At 46.9% G+C, this 26,619-nt stretch overlaps 1 protein-coding gene across 2 annotated transcripts in view; it reads left to right on the top strand.

Annotated features, from left to right (window-relative positions):
• The window catches only part of LOC149371996 (apoptotic protease-activating factor 1-like), a 79,550-nt gene that overhangs the window by 38,207 nt on the left and 14,724 nt on the right, over positions 1 to 26,619 (top strand). For both annotated transcript variants that reach the window (XM_089566349.1, XM_089566350.1), the window contains exons 10-19: positions 667 to 793; positions 1,559 to 1,721; positions 7,602 to 7,768; positions 9,813 to 9,981; positions 11,676 to 11,993; positions 12,505 to 12,707; positions 18,196 to 18,342; positions 19,559 to 19,678; positions 22,936 to 23,058; positions 24,390 to 24,521. In XM_089566349.1, coding sequence (XP_089422475.1) covers positions 667 to 793; positions 1,559 to 1,721; positions 7,602 to 7,768; positions 9,813 to 9,981; positions 11,676 to 11,993; positions 12,505 to 12,707; positions 18,196 to 18,342; positions 19,559 to 19,678; positions 22,936 to 23,058; positions 24,390 to 24,521 — 1,669 coding nt within the window. The remainder of the gene's footprint in view (positions 1 to 666; positions 794 to 1,558; positions 1,722 to 7,601; positions 7,769 to 9,812; positions 9,982 to 11,675; positions 11,994 to 12,504; positions 12,708 to 18,195; positions 18,343 to 19,558; positions 19,679 to 22,935; positions 23,059 to 24,389; positions 24,522 to 26,619) is intronic.

The raw sequence follows: 26,619 nt of genomic DNA, 5'->3' as shown, positions 1-26,619 counted from the left end.
AAATCTTTTATCGTTGCATGGCGACATGCAGTCGTGGTTTCAAAAAGGCTGTGTAAAAATGTGAACACTTACGCTGTCGTCTGGTAGGGTTGTTAAAAATGTGACTTGCCAAAATGCTGAAGATGCATGTAATACTTAATCAAACTTGGTAGCATCTCGTTTTCTCATGTAGCTATGGTAGAGATTGCAGGCACTATGGAATAGAGGCTGCGCAAGTTGCACCAGTTGAGAACCATTTGGGGGCACATAAGGATTATTTCACCGCACGCTGTATGACCTCACTTCACTGGCTGTGCATGCTGTGAATGTACCAGCTTGTTTATACGGTTTTAAAATGGAGTCTGTGTAACTTTAAAGCTAAAACGACTCATTTTCAGTGCCCCCAACCTACTCCAAAACTTCGTTTTGCCTGCTCTAGGCCTGTTCCAAAATGCAGTTATTCCTGCTACCAGGATTGCTCCTGAAGACAATTTGTCAGTTCCACCTCTGGAACTGGTTCGGGCGGGGAGATGCAGCATAAAGAGCAAGAATGCGGCTACAGTCAGCGGTGCAGAGATGGATGGGATGTGTTGCAAAGTTCCTTCCGTGCTTAGCTCTTTCCTTACCGTTTTGCTGTTTGAAAATGGGCTGGTCAAGTGACAGATGTCTGCTGGCTTGTCTTCTCAGGAACGTGCCTGACAACTGGTCCCAGGCTGCCGTCAGGATGAAGACCCTGAAGGGTGGAGTAAACCATGCAGAATTCAGCCCTGATGACAGTGTGATTGCCTCAGCTGGGGAGGACAGTTTCGTCAGGGTGAGGGCTTGCTCCACAGATAACATCATTCTTTTGCAGAAGGTTTCCAAGGGGATGTTTTGACTGTTCGTTATTTGCAGTAATTCGATATAGTATCCGGGTTTGATATTTCTGGGATTGACTGTATCACTTATGCAGGCAGCTCTTCGAGGTATGCATTGTGGATGTACCGCCAGGGCTTCAATACACTCTAATTTCTCTCTCTCTCTTTTTTTTTGCTTTACTCAACATGTCAGGATACAGTTTTCTGGATAGGTTGTTGAAGAGCTAGGTATTGATTTCAGCAATAATCTGCATAGATGTTTTTTGGTCAGAAATTGTGGCTTTAGTTTTGCGTCCCTGCTTTAAACTGTGCACAAAAATTAATGCTGCAGAATTAGCAAAAAATGCAGATTCATCTCATGTAGCATGTTTTTCACAGAAGTGCCTATTGATGTGTCAAATTCTCATCTTCAGGTATGCAAGTCTCCCGCGTTCATTGTACGGTGCAGTCTTGAGGTGCTCCTCATCTCTTTAGTTGCATTGACATTGTGGTTCACATTGTCTGCTGTGAGCATATGTATAGTGGTAATGTTTTCTCTCTCTCTCTCTCTACCTGTGTGTATCATGGTTACTTCTCTGTTTGTTGCTGTCATTTTTTTTGTGCCTTCACTGCAAGTAACTTGACCCGTTATAGCTGCATTTTAATCACCTTTTTGCCATCTTTAAAAGACAAGGTGACACGTGTGTTTGTTCTCTCTGTTCTGCCTCCGTCTGTGCTTGCAGCTATGGCAGAGCCACTCTGGCAATGAGCTGCAGACCCTGAGTGGCCACACAAAGGCAGTCAACTTCTGCACCTTCAGCCCTGATAGCCACCTGCTTGCATCAGCTTCTTCAGACGGGCTTGTCTACCTATGGAATGTTGGTGAAAGCATCCAGACTGCCCCAGGTGAGCTTTGTGCACGGGGCATGCCTTGCAGCTTCTCCTGTCACCTTCCTTGTTCTGTGCACATATAGCTCATAGTCAGTTCATTGTGTAGTGACATGTGAGTGAGTTTTATCTTGCAGCTGCATGAGTAACGAGGAAGGACCATATTTTATTCTGTAGTGAGCGCTTTGTTTTATTCCAAGCAGTTAAGAAAAGCATTCGGTGCATTTATTATTAACAGTAACAAATATTAACAATAATTAAATAGCGACAAACGAAGTACTACCGTCTGTGCTCATTGCACAAGTGTGTCCATCAGTTAGGACTGAATGCCTTATGTCTGCGAAAGAAAGCTAAATGGTGTTCAAAAGTTGTTGTTGGGCAATGCGCATAACTGAAGATTAGTTTGGTATTGCTTAGGTGATGGCCACTTCAGTCTCTGTTGCGCTGGGACGAACAAGTCTCACAGAAGCAATGAAGCAAAAAGAAGCTGTTTGAGATGCAATCATGTTATCTTTGCCAATCACGCGTGCTGACGATGTTAAACACGCCGCCGAATGAGATGTATATTTTTAGGGACCCTAGCGGATGACACGCGCATCCTGACGTACATGTCAAGCGCACCATCTACAGTAAAACCTCGTTAATTCGAACTCGGTTTATTCGAAATCCCGCGTAATTTGAAGGTTTTCGGCGGTCCCAACAGTTTGCATGCAAAATTTGCCGGATAATTTGAACAGCCAGCGCGCCCCTATCTGGATAATACGTAGGTTTAAACCGTGGCCTCCGTGATTCGCGAAAAGAAAAATGTGTTGCCAGTCTCTGAGGCCAGTATAGTTGAGTTGCCAGAGTGGCAGCCAGGCGGCACTGTAAATCAATTTTCGGTTTCCGGTGGTTTGTTGTGCCTCAGCTATCTGCACGGTGTACTACTAGTCTCGGAGGCTAGCTTTAGTTGACAAAGCAACAACCAGGTGCCACTAGGTCACAATTTTTCTGGCTCCGTTTCCGTTGTTTGTCTAGCTCATGGCAGGCACTGCTCGTAGCGTTTTGATTGTTCGGTGCCGCGATCAAACGTGTTCTATGTTCAGGCGCGTTTATACTCCAACGTAGCGCGCGCGCGCGGCACGGCGATGACCGCAGACGTGTCCGGCGGCTTCGGCGCACTCTGACCCCACCGTGGAGCATGTCTCTATTTTGCGCCGAGCGCGCCGAAGCCGCCCACCCAGAATGCACTGCGCACGCCTCCCGCGCCACTCCTCCCCTCTACCCCCTTCGCCACTCGCCTCCTCTCCCAGGCGGCGTGTCGAACGAAGAACGTTTTGCGCTCGCGTCGGAGCTCCGCTCCAAGCAGTGCCCCTAATCAAAGGGTGGCAGAAGAGCGAGCGCCCGCCGCACCCCCCCCCCCCCCCCCCCCTCCCCCTCCCCTCCCGTAGCCACAAGTAGTAGTCGTGTCGGAGCGCCTGGCGTAGCGTCGCCGATCTGACGTATCCGACCACAACCGGCTCTCGCCCGCGCGCCGGGAACGTCGGAGTATATACGCGCCTTTAACTACCGCGCCAAGCAGTCGCGCATCGATGACTACTTCAAGTGACCGTTTTTCAGGCAAAATAAAGGTGCAGTGTTGATGCAGCCATGTTTCGTACGTTTATTTCTCATTTTTCGTCGATTTTTGATAATTCGAAAACCCGGTTAATTCGATGATTTTTCGCGGTCTGACAGACTTCGAATTAACGAGGTTCTACTGTATGCATATGGGGCTAAAACAGCTGATCACAATGCTGCTTTTGTTACTTTTTGATTGCCTAGTGTACTTTTAGTTTTGCTCAGAGAAATGCAGTGTTGTAGCTATCAGAAGCTTTGATGCCTTCTATTCATGGAGATACTGTTCGTGTTATTCATGGAGATACTATTCATGGAGACACTGATATGAATCTCACGGACTCGCGAAAAATATTCGTATCATTCGAAATTTCATACCATCCAAAATGAACCAAATCAACATGCAGAAGCATGGGAAATGCATCAGCGTAGCTCTGTTCATGGCTGACAGGATTTACCTACGGCCACAGCTCACTACTTGTGTGCACACAGCACGCCTTGTGATCTTGACATCGGCGATGTACAGGCTCCCGCCCGCTCCCACCCGATGATTTCGTATGCAGTGCTAAAAACCACCACTGTGTGGTGACACTATCAGCGCTATGAATTTGTTCTTGAGAGCTAATTAAAATATTAAAAAACTGGAATATACACGGTATTTCCAATGCTAATAGCGTCACTATAACTCATTCTATGCAACCAACAGGCAAAACAGTGCACTGAGAATGAGTTTCGCGGCCCCTTTAAGAAAACATATCAGCTGCTACCACTGTTACCACATGAAGGTTGCATGCGCCCCTCCTATTTTAAGAGAGCCATGAGAGAAAGACCAATACGAAGATAAGCACACAGTCCCACTTCACTGCTGCCACGTTGTCTGTGCGCTTTAGAGGCCTCATCATAAAAACGAAACTTCTCCCTGTCGCGTAACCGTGTGGCATGTCATGACCTGTGAACATTAATGACCGTTCTCAGCAGCATTTAACCCTTTCACTGATACGGACATATCGGTACGTCTTCGCGCTTCCCCCCGACAGTGTCAGTGACGTACCGGTACGTTCTCTATTGTGCGTTCGAAATTTCGCGCTTGAGCGCAAAGCTGGTGCTCTTGGACTGGCCGCACCATCTGATGAATCTTTCTACAAGTTCGTATTTTCGCCCCGCACTGTTTGGTACATGTATTGAAGAGTACGGAGCAACTGCCACCCCACCCCTCTCTCTTTGCTGAGTGGCGCGGTTGCGTTCGCCGGATCATGAGGCATGCGCGCGTGGTTATGGGTTCAAGGGTTGTTCTGCCATCTGCCGCTGTTTTGCAGGTTTTTATTTTTCTTCTGTCGGCGTGTGTGCTACGGCTCGTCAATTTCAGGGGCACGCGCCGTTGCCTCTCCGAGAGTCAAAGCGACCGACACATGACTCGATTACTGCTTTCGCTCTCTCATCGCACCCTCGCTTGCGGCTTGCATCAGCAAACGTAAAGCCTCTCTAACTTTGTTTTAGCCTTTTTCGATCTCCCTCTCTCATCTTTATTACACGGCGTCCCATTTCTCTCCGTTCTGCGGGCCACTGAAAGCGCACCCCCGCTGCGCGCGGTTACTTTCGGATGGCTGACCGCGCGGGACCTTCGTCTGCGTATTGAAGCGGTGGCTCCTCCGATTCTGAATACGAGCCGAGCTCGGATTCGGACTCTGACAGCGTCTTATCTGAGGAAGAGGCTAGTTCCGCATTATCAGATTCTGATCTTGAAACGGCGGGACCATCATCCCGGAAGCATGCGCGGCAAACGAAAAATATCTGGAAGAAAGGCGATTTCTCTCCGATGTTGTTTCCTTTCGACGCGTCACGTTCCAGACCGTCTGCGAGCACAACTCTTCAGCCGTATGCTCAAGAAGGTGACTATTTCAAGCTGTTTTTTGATGAGCCAATTGTTACACACATCGTGAGTGAAATGAATCAGTTTACACGAGTGAAGACGAGCGCACAAGGAGTTGCACGCACGTCGCGGCTGAGAGCTTGGGTGGACGGATGTAACAGAAATGTGCTGTTTCCTTGCGGTCGTTCTGCTGATGAGCCTGATAAGAAAGAATGCCTTGCAAGACTACTGGAGCACGAACCCTATTTTGCACACGCCATTTTTTGCTACCGTTTCTTCGTTGAACTGCTTTCTGCTCCTCCTGCGGCTCCTCCATCTGAGCGACTCCACAGATATCACAGATCGGCTGAGAACAGTGCAGCCATTTATGGAAGCAATTCAGAGCAAGCTGAGCAGCCTACTGATTCCACACCAAGACCTGTGCATAGACGAGGCTATGATGCCATGGAAAGGGCGGCTGTCATTTCGGCAATACATTCCTTCGAAGAGGCACCGCTTTGGTGTCAAGTTCTTTGTTCTGTGCCATGTCAAAACCGGCTACATTCTGAAATTCGCTGTGTACACTGGAGCCACGACAGAAATGACCATGGTCAATGATTTGGGATTTTCTGGCTCTATCGTTCTAGAGCTACTTGAACACTACATTGGAAAAGGACATTCGCTATATGTGGACAATTGGTACAGTAGTCCACCACTGTTCAACTGCCTTCAAGACAAAAAAAAACAAACGCATGTGGAACTATTCGGCCCAACAGGAAGGGGCTTCCAAATTTTTCCAAAAAGATGAAAAAAGGGGACTCGGAGTCATATCATACCAACAAGCTTCTTGAGCTCAAATGGCATGACAAGAGAGATGTGCATGTCCTGACGTCCATGCACGATGCACATCTGGAAGACACAGGGAAGGTGGATAGGGTAACAGGCGAGAAGAAGAGAAAGCCTGCATGTGTACTCGAGTACAATGCGAAGGTGGGATTAGTGGACAAGACGGACACGATGATGAGTTTTGCAGAAAGTATTAGGAAGAACCTCAGTTGGTACAAAAAGTTTTTTTTTTTCATATCTAAATGCCTTCATCTTGTGGCATGAAAATGGGGGATGAAAAACATTTGGTGAATTTTTCTTGAATGTCATGTATCAACTGATATACAAGAGTTCCATAGTGCTAGGAAGAGAGGTGGAAAACGGAGCAGCGCTGACCCGACGAGGCTCACGGCACGACAGTTTCCGCAGATGGTTCCTCCGAGTGAAGCCAAAGGGAGCCGCACCCAACAGAGGTGTCGTGTGTGCAAACACTCTTCGAGGGCAAAAGAAAAGGAAGGACACCCGTGTCATGTGCGCTGAGTACGACAAAGGCTTGTGCCTGGACCCATGTTTCACGATCTACCACACTCTCAAGAAGTATTGAGCAGTGTTTTTTTTTTTTTCATGTTGTCCTCATTTATCTATTTATAGTCAGGCTGATGATGACGATGATGTTTACTGACAACAACTGCAGAACACTGAAATGTGCATATTCCATTGACTCTATTATTTGCGCACCAATCATAATCACAAATAAATCGCTATGCTCATTCCCTGAAACCAAGCCGACACTGGGGGTGCGTCACTGGCAGAAACACCCGACAGCAAAGCCTTCGTTTTACGTGCAGAGGCTTGAAAAACTGCATGGCTTTATGTTGAGTTCTGATGTAAAAAATTGAGTCAGATGCTGAGGAAAGCAGCTAGGGCAATGCCTAGCTTTCCATGCACCCATATAGGATCACTACTCTTCAATTTACGACATCGGCGGCGTTGCGGATATTAAGGGTGTCTGCTGAATTTTATTAGAATGAAATGGCAGCGTCCATGTCTCACGTGTTCAATTGCGTGTTCCTCGGGTTGAAGCGTTGAATTTGTGTCCTGTACGCAAGTGTTTCGTCTTTTATGCTTAGTTTTTTCTGCATCGCTGCCTCTGTGATATGTGACGTGCTGTGTCAGTCATCGTAGTTGAATGTTGACAGCTCAGAGCCTATTGGATGACCATACATTTATTACATTCCAAATTTTTCTTTTCCTCGGCAGCCGAAGTTTGGGGTTTTCACTACTACCTCAGCATAAGATTTTATTGTAATGTGGATGGTGGCTTTACACTTCTGTTGTCATTAAAAAAACTGGCATTACATTTGAGTAAACAGGCTGACATGTTTTTCTCCATATTAAAAAAAAAAAAATGCATCGATATGACTGTATATTTCACCAACCTTTCGCAACCAGCTGGCATTACAGATGTGTTGAAATTTGCTCTGAGCTTACATTTTATTCAAAATGATACTGGAAGTCTCTCATTCCAGGGGAGAACATCAGAGGACTCATTGCTAGCTTTAAGAATAGATCTTCTTCATTCCACTGAGCACAGCAGGTGTGAGGACTCAACTATTGGCGTCTTGCAGCATCCCCCATGAGCGTGGCAGCAAAGGCAGCAAACCGGATAACGTCACGTCGGAGCTCTCGTTGCTCGAAGTCGGCACGCATTGAGCACAAAGCTCCGGTGCTCTGCTGCGCCTTCTCTCCCGACGGGAAGCTGCTGGCGTCTGGCGATGAGCTCGGCTTTGTCAAGGTAGGGTGACTCCTCTCTGCAACATGGTGGTGTACTGAGTCACCAAGGTCTTGCTGGTGTACTTGTGAGCAAACAGGCAGTTCTGCTCATTGTCTAAGGATGACGTTGTAAATTGAGTATGTGGTCGATGTGGTATTGGGCAATTTTTTATTTTTTTCTTCCAACAAATTACATTTTATTAAGGGGCTGTCTAAGCGAGATCTTTCACCTAAGGGGCTCGTAAAATGTGTGGGGGTACTTTCAGGGAGATAATAAGGTTGGCTGGTGCAGAAAATGATTGCAGAAACTCAACCATTGCAAGGCCTCGTCTTTTCGCCCTCAAGCTTCACCCCTTGGAGGTTAGCCTTTAGGAGAAGTAGAATTCTTAAAAAGTAAATGCACTGAGACCATCAAAAATCTTTACTATTCAGTCGAGCCCAGGTATATTGAACTGAGATTTTTTGAATTATTGGCTATATCAAAAACACAGGTTATGCATTTGGAAAAATTTTGTGTAAAAGTATAGGAAAGTCGCATAGTTTATCTGACTCCAGTTTCATTGGTCGTTTGTTATATCAAATGGCAAGTGGTACTTCTGGTATTGGTACTCTTTGACCATTTTTCGTGCGTGGAGTTGGCTTGGCTGCTCACCCTTGAACACAGCACTAGTGCTGTGAAACCGTATGACGAACTGAAAGTGAGGTGGGCTTTAGGGTGGCCTCGGTCTTTTGTATCTGTTTTCCGCGCCACATCACTGTCATGCGGTGAAGCCAACCAAACTGAAGCCTAGCGGTAGCCCCCGCCTGGCTTGCTTCGCTCCTGAAGGTGCTGCAGAAACCAGCCTTATCTCAGTGGCTAGGGCGCTTGGCTACTGAGCCAGAGGACCTGGGTTCAATCCTGGCCGCAACGGCCGCGTTTCAGTCAAGGCAAAGTGCTAAAGGTGCTCGTGTGCTGTGCAATGCAAGGTCACGTTCAAGGTGCCTAGGTGGTCGAAACTAATCGAGATCCCTTATAGCGCATGTGCCACTTTGAGGTGTTCAACCCCACAAATTGGCAGACTGACTTAGCTTCAGTTAGATTTTTCTATTTATAGTGTACTGGTATGAATACTGACATCTTATGATAAGCAGCGGCTAGTTTCAAGGCACTGTCGTCTGCGGCTTTGATATGAAGCAGGTTAGGCCGAGCAATTTCTAGCAAGTGGTGCGCTTCTAGCATGCCAGTGGGTGGCACATCACTTCAAGAAGCACACCACTAGTGTGGGTGCAATGTATCCTTTCTTCTAGGTCACAGAAAAGCTTTTCTAGTGCCATTTTTAGAGCGTTTGCCCTTATCAATAAGCCCATTCTTCAGTTTTGTGCCACTGTCATCCGCAGTGCCACTTGCCTTGTTTGGCAGGTGGCAAAGTGAAGGGAGGGAAACCCCCTACACTTTTAAGGGAGAGAAGGAAGAGAGGATTCGCCTTGTCCATCGGCTTCTGCCCTGACTGCGGGAGGTGGTTAGTTCAAAACCCATTGCAGAGTATCGCTGCCATCCTGGGCATCCTGCCATCCTGGCTTTGTGAGCTTGTGAGAAAAAAAAAAAGCTTGTCTGTGGAAAATTGTTTGCTGTCACATCACGGCAAACACTCAAACCCAAACACAAACATTCACGTTACACGCTTTTATCCATCATGCTATATTTTATGTACATCACACTATCTCGCGGTCCCCTTCGAGTTCGATATATTCGGATCCGACAAGTGCTCATAAGGGTCACAATTTAACAGCGGTGGACCTCACCGCGTTTGTCAACAGCATGGCTTTTGCTGGGCAATGTCGAAATTCATAGCAAATAATTAGCATTGCAAATTCAAATGTGGAACTTTAAAAATGAGTTTAGTTCAGGAAGGCCCGAAAAAGGTGTGGACATTAGAAGCAAATTCTTTTCTGAGAAGCTTGCACCATCATTTGCTGAATAAATTGCCTTAATTTTTTTCATTTTATTCGGGAGAACTCTAGTGGCATGCAGGTAGTAACGTGGAGATGTAGCTGCTTTGGAATGCGTTGTGTGTCTTCTGTTGCAGATTCACCGTGTCAACAGGACCGAGCTTGGGGATGAGCTCGTGAACGCAGTTCCCAAGCAAGGTGCAGCTGTTCACAGCTGCTGCTTTACGTGCGACTCTCGACGGCTGGTACTGGCTCTGCATGGCGAGAATGTGGTCATCTGGAAAGTCCCCAGTGATGCTCACACAGGTGATATCCCCGTTAGATAGGCTTCATTCTTGCACGTGCTTTTGGCGCAGTTACTGACTTCATGCAGAAGTGCCAGTTGTACCGATTGTGGCTGTAGCTTCGCAGTGTATGCACGGTTCTTTTAATCTACCATGCCCTTTTAGTTGATACATTTCCTACTGAATGATGTTTTAAACTCTGTTTTCTTGTCAATGATGTTAAAAGCTTGCATTTTTTATGACTAATGTTGGGCTGCTTTTGGATTAATCGTGTGTTACATGCATGTATGCATGCTCACACATACTGTATTTGCTCATTTAATTTACGCACCCCCAACTTTTTACCCAAATTTAAAAAAAGAACACTGGCCATAAAGTGTTATGAAAGACAATGTGTAGGTGTGTCATGAATGATATGAAGGACAGGAGCATGAAAGAATTCACTGGACGATTATGATACTTGATAATGCAAATTTGGAGCTCAGCAGCTGAGGTATTTGAAACATAGGTGATCCTCTAGAGGCGGAGCACGCTAGGCCGAACGGTGGCGGTGCTTGGTCTCGGCTTCAGGCGCTTATAGCAATGGGAATCTCTAATGTGACGCCGCCGCTGCTCTGCCTCTGCTCGGGTGGTGCTTTTCGAAGCAGATGGAGCATGGCACCACTCTTGCCTAACCCCACGGTATCCTCCTCCTCTGCTTTCCTCTTCATGCTCTCGCTGCACTCTTCTCATTTTATTTCCTCCTCGCGCTCTCTTCGCTGTCACCAGATTTTCATCCTCCACTGTCCTCTCTGTTCGCTCTGTCGGTTACGTCGACAGCGACATCAGTGCCTCTCAACCCAGGAACGGGCACTTAAGAGCTGCTCTCTAGAATATGATAGTGGCCGGTCTAATAACGATTAACATGAAGGTGGCACAACAGTCAATGCTGTATTTACCTCCTGTACTTAACATGCTCTGTCCTGTTCATACACCACATTTGTTGCACCAAGGGGAGCTAGCGTGTGGCACATGGAGATGTGTTGGGTGCCCCTTTCCGAAGCCTGACTCAGGGTGGTGCTGGGCATTGGGTGCATGGTGCATACGCATAGCAGGTGCTCTTAGAGTTGTTGCTGCGCAGGGACACAATACAAATTAAGACTAGCGATCGAGGTTCTCATGGTTGGGTCTCACACCCCACAAATACCTAAGCTCCACACGTAGGTCAACTTCGCCAATTTCCACTGGCCATTTTTGCAGGACATTGATGCAGCTTCAGTGAGTGTGACGAAGCTTCAGTGCATTCTCTCATTTTTTTCATGTGTTCGTGTGTGTCTTTGTGTCGAAAAATACATGATTCTGAAAATGTATCTTGTGCCGTTCAACCTTTTTTCTGTGTCAGAAATATTGGAAATATTTGCTTTAAAATTTTTCGAAGAAAATTACTATTCTTTTCGAACCAAGAAACCATTCACACATGCCTTGCACTTTCATTTTTGTACGCGGTATCTATGATGGGTAATGTACATACTGAGCGAATATGCTAAGTGTTTGTTGGTGCATTAAAATAGCCTTCCTCACTATATCTACAGTATACAGGTAGCCCCGACATATGCCTTGTGGCAAGCCTTTTGATCTATTTATTAGCTTATTTTTCGTGATTGAAGTATTAGATTCACTTGTGGTACGGGAAGGAGCAGCCTTACCTTGTACTAATCAGTTTGTTGTGTTCTGCAGCTGAAGGAGACCAGCAGGAGGAACCGCAAGTTCTTGCTCACACCAGTGGCGTCGTGGACTGCTGCCTTTCACATGCCCAGCGGGGGCCATTCAGCACCAAACAGCAGCTTATATCGGCTGCTGGGCAGCACATTTGGACCTGGGACTTGCACAGTCCTTCGCCCAGCGTTGCCAAGCGCTACAATGGCTTCTGGTCGAGCTACAACCTGACGTGCTGTGCAGTGTCTCCCGACAGAGAACTCATTGCAGCCGGAACATCACTGCATGCCATCCTGCTGTGGGATGCCAACACTGGTGCCGCTTTGGGCAGTTTCAAAGGTGAGCTGGCTATCGTCAGACAGCAGAATCTCGTTAATACGATTCCCATGGGGTCGAAAAAATTATTCATACCACCCAAAATTCGTATCATTCAGAAACAAACAAAATGTCAAAGAAGTGCAGGAAATGCATTCGCATGGATCTGTTTATGGTGGAAGGGATTAATTTACAGCCGCGCGCCATTATCACTGCTTTTAGTGCGTACTGCTTGACTGGCGATTGCAGTGTCGGTGATGTGCGTGCAACACTTAGTGCTCGAGGATGCTGTCGCAGCTCACTCGTTCGTATCATCCGTCGTGGCGCAGGAGTGTTCTGATCACCTGCAATTTCGCGCATTGTACACAATCCACTCCGGCCAGAGAATTCTACAAATTTGCATCAACCGTGATTTTTTCAATCAATATTCTACTCGTATGTGTGCAAGCTACTCATAGCTACAGAGCTGCTCTGGTTGATGTGAAGGGTACAGACTTGCAGCCTGAGCCGTTTTCTTCTTTGCACTTGTGCACAGGGGACGCTGAGGATGTGAACTCGGTGCGCTTCTCCCATGATGGCAGCCACCTGGTGTCCTCCTCTTCGGACGGCACAGTGGTGGTCTGGGACGTCGCCGAGTACCGGAGGTGCTCGCGAGTGGCGCTCATGCCTCTGCTGGCAGTTGTTTTCGAGGACCAAGGTCCCCTGGTGGCCACCTTTGATGAAAACGGTGTCTTGCAGGTAGGCTGGTTAGGCTTTTTTTTTTTCATGCAGCTGTTGTTTTATTAGTGGAGCAGCGGAGGGAAAAATCGATGGAACTAGAAATTGTGTTTTCTGTGGCATAGCAGTGTTGGAAACATTTTATTAAGCAGTGACACGGGGATCAGATCGCAGAAATCTCGAAACGAAAAAAAAAAAGGATTTTAGAAAAACATCTCACTTAATATCTCTAAGGCCTTTTTAGCCGCATCTGAAAAAATTTTACCATGAAACAGTCCAGAAGTTACTTTAGAAAATGTTTTTGCGACTGTAGGTAGCGAAAAAGCTGGTGGAAATCCCAAAAATGGCCAATTTTCAAGCCCGATGTCTCCACTTCTGCACTGCCGCCCATAACAGATGAAGGCTCATACAATCAATGTTTTTTTGTTTTCTTTCATTTGCGATACTTTGTGAAAAAACATTCATATCCATTGGTTAGTTTTTTCTGCTTAAATTGGGCCATTCTGCTCTTTCTCTTTGTAGATGGAATTCATGCTAAATGGAATATATTCTCCTGGTTCCTTGTGGCTCCGTTTAAAGAGAGAACACAGTATATTCTTTCTGTTTGCCTCAAGCCACATAGAATAAGCCCTAGAATAAGTGCAAGGCAACCACTACTTCTCGTTCAGTGTTTTTGAGCTTTGTGCACTGTTAAACTGCACATTGTTGAAAAGGCATTTTCCTTTTACCTTCCATATGAAATGTAACAATAAAGCCACTACTACTACTACCACTTTGGATCAAAGGCATTTGGATCAACCCAACTCTTAAAGAGACAGTGAGGAGAGCTCTATTAATATTTTTTTTATAGCAAAATCCGATAGTTCGGTATTTCATTGCTTTGTTGCCACTTGGCCGGCAGTGAAAGATGCATTTATTTCGAAGAAATTTGGATTTGAAGTTGAAAAAGTTTTTCCCGCCGCTTGATTCACACTTAGGACTCTCTTATGACGACACAGGACTAAGTGACGTGAAATATGACGTGAAACATGACGTGCACATGACGCAACGCAGACTCCGTGATTTCTGGCAGCAAGCGGTGCGGCCTAGCAGCAGCCGAAATGAAAGTGACCACCGGCCGCACGTTGAAGGCATCTATCGGCTATTGCGGCCGTCGCTACCGTCGCTTCGTTTACTTTTGCACGGTGTTTTGCCAGCGTTACGATGGATCCCGTTCTCGAAGTCGTCAACGAAGTTCTCGCAAATAGACACCTTTAGCATACCGTGTACCTTGTTACCGTTAGCGGAGTACCGGGAGCCCGCCTACCGCTGGTGAGTAGGCGCTGATTGGTCCCAATGCTGCAGGCGCGCGCGTAGCTGCCGGGTACGTGGCGCCATCTGGTGACATAAAGGAGATTTGCGCATGCATTGGCTGCGCCTCAGTGATTTGTGGCATCTCGGGTCCTAGAGTTGCTAGAACCTTTGGTTCTAGCAACACTGTTTTGTCCTATGACATCATCATGCTTGTACTTGCAAGTTTGTCCTGTGGTGGCGATACCTGTATTTTGGTTCTTGCTCTTTTCTACGTTACATGAGTCTTGTTGTCAGTATGAGTGGCGTTTTTGAAATCAGGAGCTGGTATTCTGTCGATACAAGCCAACTTCAATTTCTCCTCAGTGTCCCTTTAAGGAATGTACTCAGGGTACAAAAATCGGGAGAAAGTAGGTTTTACCTGAAAAAGAAAAGCTGCATAAGTGAGCTAGCTCCCAGAATCGAGTGATATCAGGACCTCTTTTTTTTTGTACACCAAAGAACATGAACTAACAGTTACCGTATTTAGTCAAGTAATAGGCGCACCCCCAGTTTGGTCGCGAAAAATCAATTTTTTTATTTCTGCGCTTAATAGGCGCACCTCCAGCTTGGCACTGCGATCAATACTGTATTTACATGATTGCAAGCTGACCCCGTCCTCCCAATCTTGGGGGGAGGGGGGGGGGGGGGGGGGGAGCAAAAAAAAAACGCACATTCTACAACCCAATCTTATTTTAACAGTTTTTGCTGAACTGACTACTAGTTCGCACTACTTTTGCTGCCTTCGTAGCTGCTGCGGACCCACAGCAGGTACGACGACATCGTGTGGAACAGCCGCGCATGCGGAATTCCACACACAGTTTTCAGGGATGCTCACTTTACACGTCTGTTTGTAAAGCTTCATTTCCAGCCGGAAATGAACCGGAAAGGAACCTTCCCGACTTTGGCCCACGAAAACCTCGGCACTTGGAGTCACATACCGTATTTGTTCGAATCTAAGCCGATGGTTTTTACTGAAATTCCGAATACGAAACTGAGGTGTCGGCTTAGATTCGAGGATGTGGCTGCGCAAGCACCATCGCCATCGCCAACACGGTTTTTTTTTTTTCTCCATGTGCGTTGTGGCTTTGTGGCTAGCGAACTCTCCGTGCGGTGCGGTTCTTTTGTGCACTTCGTCGACTTCGGTTCACGACGCGATGGCGCCGACAAATAGGCGGTGTCATTATACCGCTGCTTTCAGGCGAAAAGTTGTGCTTGCGGTGGAAAGTTCGTCCAACCTTCAAGCACAGCGAGAGTACAGCGTGGACGAAACAAATATCCGCCGCTGGCGAAAACAACGGGACCAGTTATTCAACTGCGCTGCAACCCGAATGGCATTTTCCGGGCCCCGCAAAGGCCGTCACCATGCGGTGGAAGATGAAGTCGCAAAGTTTGTTAGGACGCAGAGGGCCGGAGCACTTCCTGTTACGACAGAAATTATTCAGGCGAAGGCAAGGGAGGTCACGAAAGCACGCGGCATTCCCCGCAGCCTAGGCAAGCAGAGGCTGGCTTCAAAGGTTTATGAAGCGGTTTGGCTTCAGCCTGCGGCGACGAACATCAGTGTGCCAGAAGCTGCCAAGAGATTTTGAAGAAAAATTCATTTCTTTTCAATGGTATGTCATAAAGAAGAGGCTTGAGAAAGGGTCTGGACTTGGGCAAATAGGAAATGCAGACCAAACCCCCGTTTACTTCGACATGCCCATGGCGTACACAGTGGCCGAGAAGGGGTCAAAAGAAGTAAAACTGCGTACTGCGGGCTACGAGAAGGCAGGTTGGACTGTGATGCTCTGCTGCACTGCCGATGAATGGAAGATGCCACCGTATATAGTCTTCAAGCGGAAGACACTTCCTGCGAAGGAAGTGTTTCCGAAAAACGTCATCGTTCGTGCGCACGAAAGCGGATGGATGACCGCGGCAATGGTCGAAGAATGGATTAGGCTCGTTTGGCAACGTCGACCAGGTGCATTGTTGTGTCGAGATTCCCTCCTGGTCTTAGACTCGTACAGCGGACACCTGACGGACGCACTCTCACGAGGGGGGACAGATTTGGCTATAATACCCGGTGGCATGACCTGTCAACTTCAGCCACTCGATGTCGCCATCAACAAGCCATTTAAATCTAGACGCGCATCGCTGAGTCAAGTGGCCAAATGGGTTGCAGCAGCGTGGGAAGATATTCCCGCGGAGATGATCGTGCAATCATTCCGTAAATGCAGCATCTCAAACACGCTGGATGGTACCGAGGACAGCGCGCTGTGGGATGAAGATAGTGAGAAGGAAACCTCCAGCGAGGAAGATGACGCCGAGTGATCAGTCGGTCTCGTGAAGAGCACAGCCAGCTTTTATTTCAATAAATGTCTTTCTTGTTCAGGATGGTCTCTTTCCGTCGGCTTGCATTCAAGTTTTTTTTTTTTTTTTTCGGGTTCGCGAGTTTTGGGGGGGTCGGCTTGCAATCGCGGCCGGCTTAGATTCGAGCAAATACGGTATGAAAATTGAAGCACGCTGCAGTCGCAACTGCCGCGCTTCTCGGCCACGTCTAATTTCTGGCCCACCGCACGCTTGCCGTGTTCAAGAGCAAACTCCCAGCCATGTAGCTATTAAGGTGTTTGCCCATAGTGCTAAAATTGCGATGCTCGGCGGCAGCACATGAAAGCCACAACTACGGTGAGCTAGCTCGCTACCACAACCGCCACAACTCCCGTGCCTTTGACAGCCGCAAAAAAAGCTGGAGCTGGTGACACTGATGCTGCTGATGCCAATATGGATAGCGGGAGCTCACAGCAAAGGAAAAAGATGATGATGATGGCCCGCGGCCTCTGGTTCCATCTGTGGGCGGCACCTGGAAGCTCCTGTGCGCATGCTTGGCCTCTGCGATCAAGTGCACTGTGCTCGCAGCCGGAGCTGATTGCGGAGGCGACATTGCGTCCATTTCGAAGGCTATTTCCACGTGTGTCGGGGAAAGTTTGGGCGTGGGCCCTACACGGATCTTTTTTTTTTTAACATTTCCTTCGGGAAAACAGGATGCAGCGTGTACACGTATGCGTTTATGTGGTATGTTCAGTTTTAAAGCGCAAGATTGCGAGTCGACAAATTTTACCCCGCGTAATGGTGCACCCCGAACTTCGAACCGGATTTTCTGGAAAAAAAAAAGTGCGCCTATTATGTGAGTAAAGACGGTATTTGTGATGCCCTGTCAGCCATGTCAGCCCTGTTGCAAGGGTCACTCTCTGCAGCTGGCAACAAAGCAGCAGTTAAACTTGGTATGCCAGGAATGTCATGCAGCTGCTGTTACCTGGATCACTCTGCAGTTGTAGTTGATGCTGCAGAAATTATAAGCAATATCTACATGCCTGCCTTATCAAATGTCTTGCTTTGACCCAACTACTGCAATGCAATTAGGCATGTGCAAGAGTGAGCAGGGCAGAAATTATCCAAGGCAAGGCCTGTACACAAACTGAAAACAATTAAAATAGTCGACACACTCCTCCCAGATTTTCTCCACTGTACCTAAGCCTTACCTTATCCCTCAGTCAGTAACTTTAGGTGTGGAAAAATGGTTGCATTTAACAAACATTTTGCTAAGAAGGGAATAGATGTACCCGCTGCGGTCGCTCAGTGGTACTGTGGGGGCCGCGTTTGGATGGAGGGGAAATGCAAGAGGCGCCTGTGTGCTGTGGGTTAAAGATCCCCAGGTGATCTTATTCCTGAGACCTCCACTACTGCACCTCTTTCTCTCTTTCTTCTTTCACTCCTACCTTCCTCCCTTCCCTTATGGTGCATAGATATGTGAGACAGATACTGCGCCATTTCCTTTCCTCAAAAACCAATTTACCAATTTTATGGGCAGTGTAACCTTTCTTTGGTTTTCTATTTCGAAGCATTCCAGTGCAACCTTCAATATTACTAAACTGAATTTTACATTTTTTTCACTGTTGTTCACCCCTGTTTGATTTGAACTTGACTCATTCTAAAACATCTTTGTGCTTTGCACACTCCTATTAAGCCCCTCATGCTTTTTTGCATCTGTATGTTTGAGTTTTGTCTTTTTCACAAAATACATAAGCACGGTAGCTTGTGTAGCTGCATCTTGTGTTGAGTGCCCTCATGCATCACCTTTTCTGTATTCACACGGAGCTCTGTGCTGTGACTAACAGAAACGTTCCTGCTGCTTTGTGGGTAGGTTTCATCGGGGCTTGCAGCGCAGCAGCAAGCCAAGCATGCTTTTGATGGTGCCGACAGCAACAACAGGTGTGAAGAAGTGTCATGCTGTTGCTTCACTCATGACAGGAAGGCCATTGTCCTGGGCACCAAGAATGGCCACGTCAGTGTGAGTGGCCGCTGTTCGTATTCTTTGCATTAAAGAATTGTCCTTCCATGTTGCTGTCTTCCTTTTCAGGGTAGCAGTTGACAGGTACAGGTTTGTGGATTCTTTGGGTTCCTTGAAGGCACTCCTAGGTTCCTTGAAGTGCAGTCTGCTTTTCTTGGCTGGATAACAAAACCAAACAGACCTGCTTGTGCGTACCAAACTCAGCTGTATTAATTGAACAAGGCCTGTGCATTTCAAGCCTTTAGTATAGTGGCACGTTACACAGATGAGCCACGAAACTGAACAGGTACAATACAGTGAACTCTTTTTTAGGAAAAGTTCGGGAACCTTTTAGAGGACCATAGACACCAAATTTTTATTTGGATGTGTTTATTGTAATGATGCATAAGATGGTATTTCAAATGGATCACCATGTAGTATTTGCTCACAACTACTAAGTTGTTTGTAGTCGAATTTCTTCTCTTACCGGTTCTGGTTTTGGTTTCAATGGCCAAGCGGCAGTCATGATGTCAAAGGCTAGTGTAGGCCACGTGAGGCATGAAAAAAACTGCGATATACACCTCCAGGTGCCCCACCTTCAAGTGCCGGTTGAAACTGATGAAAGGAAAAATATTTTTTGCATACATCATGATCAGTAGACCAAGTAGAAGTGAAGTGTAAAAATTGTGAATTTTCCTATTTGAGCACATTTTATTCACATTCATGTCCACATATTTGGACATGGTAGGATTTCCCCAAACGCGTTCTGTCTCTGCAGCTGACGCCGTCCCGTTAGTGCACTACACCAGAACCTCAACTTCAAGGATGTTTCACAAATGGTTGTCTTGCGGGAAAAATACAAACTATGCAAGTAACAAAAGTAGAGTGTCTAAACCATAAACTAGATGGCATAACCAATTCTCGGCAGCCCTGGTACCACTGAAATCGTGCTTCGGATCCGTCGATCACCGGTGATCGATGCGTAGTGGCATAGTAACGAATAAAAAGCACAAAATAAGGCGCGTGGTAATAGTAGATGAAAATTTCGCACGTATGCACCCTCTTAGCATGTCAACATATTGCAACATGTTGTAGTGGAATGCCAGGAGATGAGGTCGTGGCGGTTGATGAGGTCGTGGCGGTTGTATAAGTTGCGGTTGTATAATTTGTATTCTGCCTTGCAGATGCTTTTGCGTGTTGCGTTGTTTGCTGAATTTGTCTTTGTTTTTTCTTGCAGCTTTTTGATTTGTCCAACAAGGAGTGCAGAGCTCTGGGCAGCCACAGCGACAGTGTGACATCGCTGTTGGGATGGGCACAAGGTCTGGTTATCTCTGGCTCCCGGGATGCAACGGTGAAGGCAAGTGTCATGCTCTCTTTGACTGCCAATTCCTAAACAGCACCATGTATTGCATTATGAGCACACAAAACTATCCAGACAGTGCAAAGGTTCTGGATGTTGACTGCTGTGCACCTAAATTTATTGCATGTAACATTGTCGGCATGAATTCGCATGCGTACAACACATTGAAAATGTGAGGAGAGGATGAAAAGTATGGAAGATTTTTGTGCTACCAGCCTGCCTTGAATAGATGAAACGACATCATGGACGTGTCCTCTCCTTGGAGTGCAGCTTTTAGGTAACTGCTTGCTTGTTGTACACATGCATGAAAATTTCAGGTCACATTATTATTAGGGCTGTGTGAATATTCGAGATTTCGAATCCGCATCAAATATTGTGTTTGTTACTCAGTTCATATTTGATTAGAGAATTTCCGAACATCCGGCAGCGATTTAATACTGCCGACTTTCATAAATTTGACCATGACAAATCCGCATTATGTGCGCAAATTATCCAAAGATCAAGTTTAAAGTGTCAAGAAAAGAGCACAAGAGCGTCGCTTTCTGTGTTGTTTATTGCGTGGATGGACCGGTCATGTTCGGATGCTGGCAGGTTTGAACCTCATGCAAAATTCCACAAGTGGGCTTTTTCACATACCACACTTCATGAATATTAAATTGCTGACCACCCACTTCATATAATCGCAACACGAAAGCCTGCATTTTTGTTTGTTTGATCCTTCTACAGTCTGTTAAATACTTAACACTCGCATCTAATACCACTCATCCTGTCGCTTTCACAACTTCTAACATGAGCTTCACCACCTCGTTTTGGTCAGCTGTGATATGCGGGAGAGCGCACTTGTGGAATTTCGCATCAGGCCCCCAAAGGGAGCCAAATTGAGGTGTCGGTGACGGTGCAAGTGGTCGTGTATGGCGCCTATTTCATGGTGCATTGAGGTCCGTGTACATCTGACACGCACGTGATGTCAGGCATGTCAACTGTAGGGGGGCTTCTGTCACTAGGCCAAAAAATAACCTGGCCGCATAGTTTCGGTCCTGAGCTTCGCCGAATGGCAGTTGCCGGCTGCAAACTCTCCACCCAGCCGAACCCAGCTGTGCGCTACTTTTGGGTGCCGACTGGAGCGTCGTTGGCCATTTTTTTTTTTTTTTAGAAGATGTTTCGCTGCTTCGGTGCGAGTGGTCGTTCCTGTCGCTTAGGTCCATGTTCTTTTCTGCATGCCAAAACTGCCCTCTCCTCATGGGCTGTTCACTGTTTGTGTGATGTAGCCTCCTCATAAGGCTTCACCTCATTTTAGCATTTTGGGCTTGGGGAAGAGGCATTTTATAACTCGTCTTTCAAATAATTCAGACATCTCTCTTGGTCCTTTGAAGTCCAAATTAATGAGGTTTTACTACCCATTGTGATATTTACTTAAGTTGGCGGTCGTGTCAGTTCATGGATTTCATTTTGTCAGTAGGACGCCAACCTGGGCTCGTTGGTGGATGCTCATCTTCAAAACTGCACTAGAAGAAGAATAAAAATAGGGTGGAGCACAGGTAGTGACAGCTGAACCAGATCATGAGAGGGAAATAACCAGAAGGATGGGGTGGAGCGCATAAGGCAGGTTCTCTCGGATCATGAATGGCAGTTTACCAATATCCATCAAGAGAAAAGCACACAACAGCTGTATCTTACTGGTACTCACGTATGGGGCAGAAACATGGCTAACGAAAAGGACAGCGCAGCGAGCTATGGAAAGGAAAATGATAGGCGCAATGTCAAGAGACCGGAAGTGGGCAAAGTAAGTGAGGGAACAAATGCGGGTTAAAAGGACAGTGAGGAGAGCTCTATTAATATTTTTTTTTATAGCAAAATCCGATAGTTCGGCATTTCATAGCTTTGTTGCCACTTGGCCGGCAGTGAAAGATGCATTTATTTCTAAGAAATTTGGATTTGAAGTTGAAAAGTTTTTCCCGCCGCTCTGATTCAAACCTGGGATTCTCTTATGACGACACAGGACTAAGTGACGTGAAACATGACGTGCTCATGACGTAACGCAGACTCCGTGATTTCTGACGGCCAGCAGAGCGGCCTAGCAGCAGCCAAAAAGAAAGCTACCGTCGGCCGCATGTTGAAGGCATCTATCGGCTATTGCGGCCGTCGCTACCGTCACTTCGTTTACGTTTGCACCGCGTTTTGCCAGCGTTACGATGGATCCCGCTCTCAAAGTCGTCAACGAAGTTCTCGCAAATAGACACCTTTAGCATACCGTGTACCTTGTTACTGCTAGCGGCATACCGGGAGCCCGCGTATTGCCGGTGAGCAGGCGCTGATTGGTACCGATGCTGCAGGCGCGCGTGTAGCTGCCGGGTACGTGACGCCATCTGGCGACGTCAAGGAGATTTGCGCATGCATTGGCTGCGCCTCAGTGATTCGTGGCTTCTCATGTCCTAGTGTTACTAGAAGCATTGGTTCTAGCAACACTGTTTTGTCCTATGACATCATCACGCTTGCACTTGCGAGTTTGGCCTGTGGCGGCGATACCTGTATTTTGGTTCTTGCTGTTTTCTACGTTACAAGAGCTTTGTTGTCAGTATCAGTGGCGTTTTTGTTATCAGGAGCTGGTATTCTGTCGATACAAGCCAACTTCAATTTCTCCTCAGTGTCCCTTTAATGATAGCCTAGTCTATATCAAGAGGAAGGAATGGGCTTGGGTATGGCATGTAATGCGAAGGCAAGGTAACCGCTGGTTCTTAAGGGTAACGGAGTGGATTCCTAGAGAAGGCAAACATAGCAGGGGGCGGCAGAAAATTAGGTGGGCGGATGAGATTAAGAAATTCGCGCGGATACGGTGGCTGCAGCTGGCGAAGGACAGGGTTAATTGGAGAGACAGGAAAGTGGCTTTTTCCCTGCAGTGGGAATATTTAGGCCGATGATGATGATGATGATTAATGGTAGTGCTGTACACTTTTACATGGGATTTTGAAGAGGATGTGTGAGCTGTTCGATGTGGGCACTGTTCAACTTATCCGGGTTCAGTATATCCAGGATTGACAGTACTAGTACATTGAGTTTCATAGTATACTGAATTATATGAGCAGGCGTACTCACCGAAGGTTACCAGTCGGGAGTTTTGAATAGGGTGTTGTATGTCCAACTGGTATAAGTGAAAAAAAAAAAAAATCCTAGAGAGCCAGCTGTTGCTGCTATTTTGAGCTTTGCTTTGGTTCAAAACTTGCTGTGGTCACAACTGACGGCTAATTTCTTTGCAGGTCTGGCACAAGGATGGGTCTCACTTCACACTGACGGGCCACCAGGGCCCAATCACAGCACCATGCTGCTTGTTTACCGACAACCTCAGGCTTCTGTCCTCCTCAGACAAGGGCGAGCTCATGGTGAGGGGCCTCACTGTACAAACAAAACAGCTTAAAGGGATACTGAATAAAAATCTGAAAATATTGAGAAAGTGCGACATTTGCATTCTTAACATATGATTACACTAGCTTGTGGTCATCATTCCAGTTATTTTTGAGTAGATACCAGGATGTGACATTTTGTGAGGGGCCGCTGCATAACGCTTCGGGCAACGAGCTGGCGGATATGACGTCGCGGCTGCCCTCAGCAGTGCTGTTGAAAAGCTGGCTGGCAGTCTGTGACTGAGGATTCCCCATGTTGTGCCGTGCTTTCGAGCGTTGTAGAATACAAAGTAGAAATGAGAGGGATGGCGCCAGCGACCACCTAACTGAGTGTGCACAATAAAGGTGTAAGCTTACATTGACAATCCGTCGCAGTCCCCCTATGTGGTGCCAAGGGAGCTGGTGTCACCAGTGGGATGTTTATGGTGAACCTTACATTAAACTGTGCTTTAGGTTTGATATCATATGTGGCAGCTTGATATAAAAGCGTCACAAGCTCGCTTTTGCCCAGTGCAAGACAGCACTCGGTCCTCTGCTGAATGCGAGATGACACTGCTGGTCCATCTCTACGGAATGCTGCTTTTTTTAGCTTGTCGTCGCTGCATGTGGTAGGGATTTCCGATCTGTTCTGATCGAATCACACAGTAAGTTGCCAACCAACTTTTCGGAATTTTACGGGACCCGTAAAACTGTCCGAATAATTGAGCAGTCCTTAAAATCCGTACACTTAAAAAAAAAAAAAACGCTTTGCTGTGAAAAACTGGCTTCCAAAATACTGAACTTCGCCGTTTCCCAAGTTCGATTTGCAAGCGATGATATTCGAGTGCATTCGAGCCAGAGTCAAGCATTCGTCATGTTCTCACTATGTAACATCACCAATACCAGGCTATGCAATGCAGCTGTAGGTCACGCAGTGAACACAACTCGATGCACACCTTGGGCGCTGCGAAAAGAACAGAGTGTTTTTTAGGGCAATGACGGTTGCTAGGATCATGTGAGGGAACCCACTGGAAGAAGCAAGATGAAGCTTATTATTTTACTTATTGTTTCTCTTCGGTGTCTCTCTATGCCTTTGACAAGACCCGGCAACAGAATTTTGGTGGGCACTGGTTTATGATATTTGTGATAATTTTTATAGTATTTTCTACTTGAACATGCTTAAATCTTCAGTGTGTTAAACTATTGGCGTGATTAGTACCTTTCTTATCATTTAGTCCTGCTTGGACATTGTATTCATTGACCCGTAATTGTTGTGCACTCTGATGACAATATGACATTAAACTGTGTGCTTTGCTGTTTTCATTTTCTAGATATGGAATCTGAAGTATCATGACCAGCAGTTCGCCCCCATTGAAGGTCACAGTGGCAATCCAATCTTGTGCTGCGATGTTTCATCGGATGGAGCATTCCTTCTTTCTGGATCCACTGATAAAACCATTCAGGTGAGCCATCAGATTAATTGTCTGTTGTCTCATTGATGGTGTGAGGCTCCTCTATCATTGTTGCATCTTTCCTGCAGTTCTTGGTAGCGTTTTAGTATTACAGTTATACCTCGATGCAATGAACTTCAGCGTAATGGAATCCTCAATATGACATCCCGCATTTCCCGGCCCGCAGATGTCGAGCATATAGCATATTTGCAGATGAAAATGGGAGGAGACTGAAGCACGTAAATCCTCTTGTGAATATGAAAATAACACTGCACTTTGAACTTTTTTTGCAGAGGAGCTTTTCTTTCCAGCTTGCACTTTGGAGTGCTCATCGGTAAAATGCAAGCTCTGAAAAAGGTCTTTCTCTGTGGGTTTGTTTTTGTGCAGTGAGCAAGTTTTTGCATCCTTGTAACATAAGGCTAGATCCTTACAGCAATATGCTATGATTGCAAAGTCTGAGCACTCAATAATAATCATGTAAATAAGATTTAAACTATGGGGTCTAGCGTTCCAGAGTGACTAGTGGCTTATCAGGTACTTCGTGGTGGAAAGCTCCAAATTAATTTAGACCACCTGGGATTCTTTAAACATGCACTGAAATCACAGAACACAGGAGCATTTGTGTTTCGTCGACGGGCGAGGAGAATCAAGGAAAAGCTCAGCATGGAGAAGTGTTGGTGCTGTCAAATCATCGAGGGATTTGAGGAGCATGCTGCCTGCCGTGCCATCTGGGCTAGTACGGGCGAGGCACACAATATAATCCCTGAGGGCATGCGAATAATGGTTAAGGTCATTGTTGTTGGCAAATGAAGGATAAGTAACATACAGTAAAACCCCGTTAATACGTAGTTGGCGGGAACGCGGGAATAGTACGCACTATCCGGTAGTACACCTTAACCAACTAATAAAAATTTGCCATTATTCACGCCCCAAAAGAGAAGAAATTCAGGCACAGTAAATATCCAACAAATACACGTACGTACGTGCACTTTATTCTTGTGCCGCCGACCAGAAATCGGTCATCTTCAGTTGCCGCCGTGGCGGCCGTGCGGCGACAACAGCAGTCTCAAAATTGGAGAGACTGGGGGCAAGCTTTTCCATGAGGCCCCTCATCTCGGCGAACGCCCTCATTACCGCCAATGCTTGCGAAGCTTCCGCTACAGTGGGGCTAAAATCTTCGGTTGGCAATTCGTCGCCGCTGTCCTCATTCTCAGCGTCTTCCTCACCGCCTTGGGGTGGTGCAACTGCGGCGACAATCTCGCTGTCCGACCAGCCTGGAGTGGTTGCAACGTCGCTGTCGACCTCACAGAACATTTCGAAGTTCACAGCCTCCGCACCACTCTGTCGTTCCAACACCTCCGTTACTAGGGTGTCGCAGTCATCGGCGGGATCGCAGACTTCGGAATCGCTTGCGCTTACTATGAATTTTGCGCGGAAAATTCTTCCACTTCCGGAAAAGCTGATCCCCTCAAGCGGCACCTCTTCATATTCGATAGGGCCCCGCTTTTCAACTTCTCCCGAGCATTCCAAATGCCGCAGACCGTTGTTAACGGCAAGTCCCACGCACGCGCTTGTGCACTTTTCGTAGTTCCATTTTCAATTGAACGAATAATGTCCAACTTCTCGTTAACTGTTAGCACGCAATACTTCGGTCGCGTAGGCTTCGGCATGGTGCCCACCGTTCGCGTGCACACGGAACAAAGACTCGCTTCGCCTAACTGCAACACATCCACAACACGTCAGGCGCGCAGCGAGGTTTCCTCGAGGTGTAGCGAGATCACATGACATGGGTAGAGTGGGGGGGTGACGGTGATGGTTACTGCGATAGGGCTGGCGACGATGCATTCGCGCGCAAGAACGCAGAAGCGGCCGACGCTTCTCGGGCTCCCCATTGACATGGACATCGCCGCGCTCGTCGGGACATGGCCGAAATGGCCGTAGTGTTGAATCGCCAGCGGTTTGCACGTTGACAATGCTCTTTGGAAAGGCGGAAAACGTTTTGCGTAATAGCATGGCGCCAGCCAAACCGCGACGGCAAGTACGCATTAAGCGGTAGGCAGTTCATGGGCTACTATGTTTTAAACGGTCAGCCAATACATTGGTTTCAATG

The sequence above is a fragment of the Amblyomma mixtum genome, chromosome 1, assembly GCF_055824585.1.
Source record: "Amblyomma mixtum isolate Tamu chromosome 1, ASM5582458v1, whole genome shotgun sequence".
NCBI classification, from domain to species: Eukaryota; Metazoa; Arthropoda; class Arachnida; order Ixodida; family Ixodidae; genus Amblyomma; species Amblyomma mixtum.
Note: the sequence above shows the minus strand (reverse complement) of the source record. Positions and strands in the feature narration are given on the sequence as shown.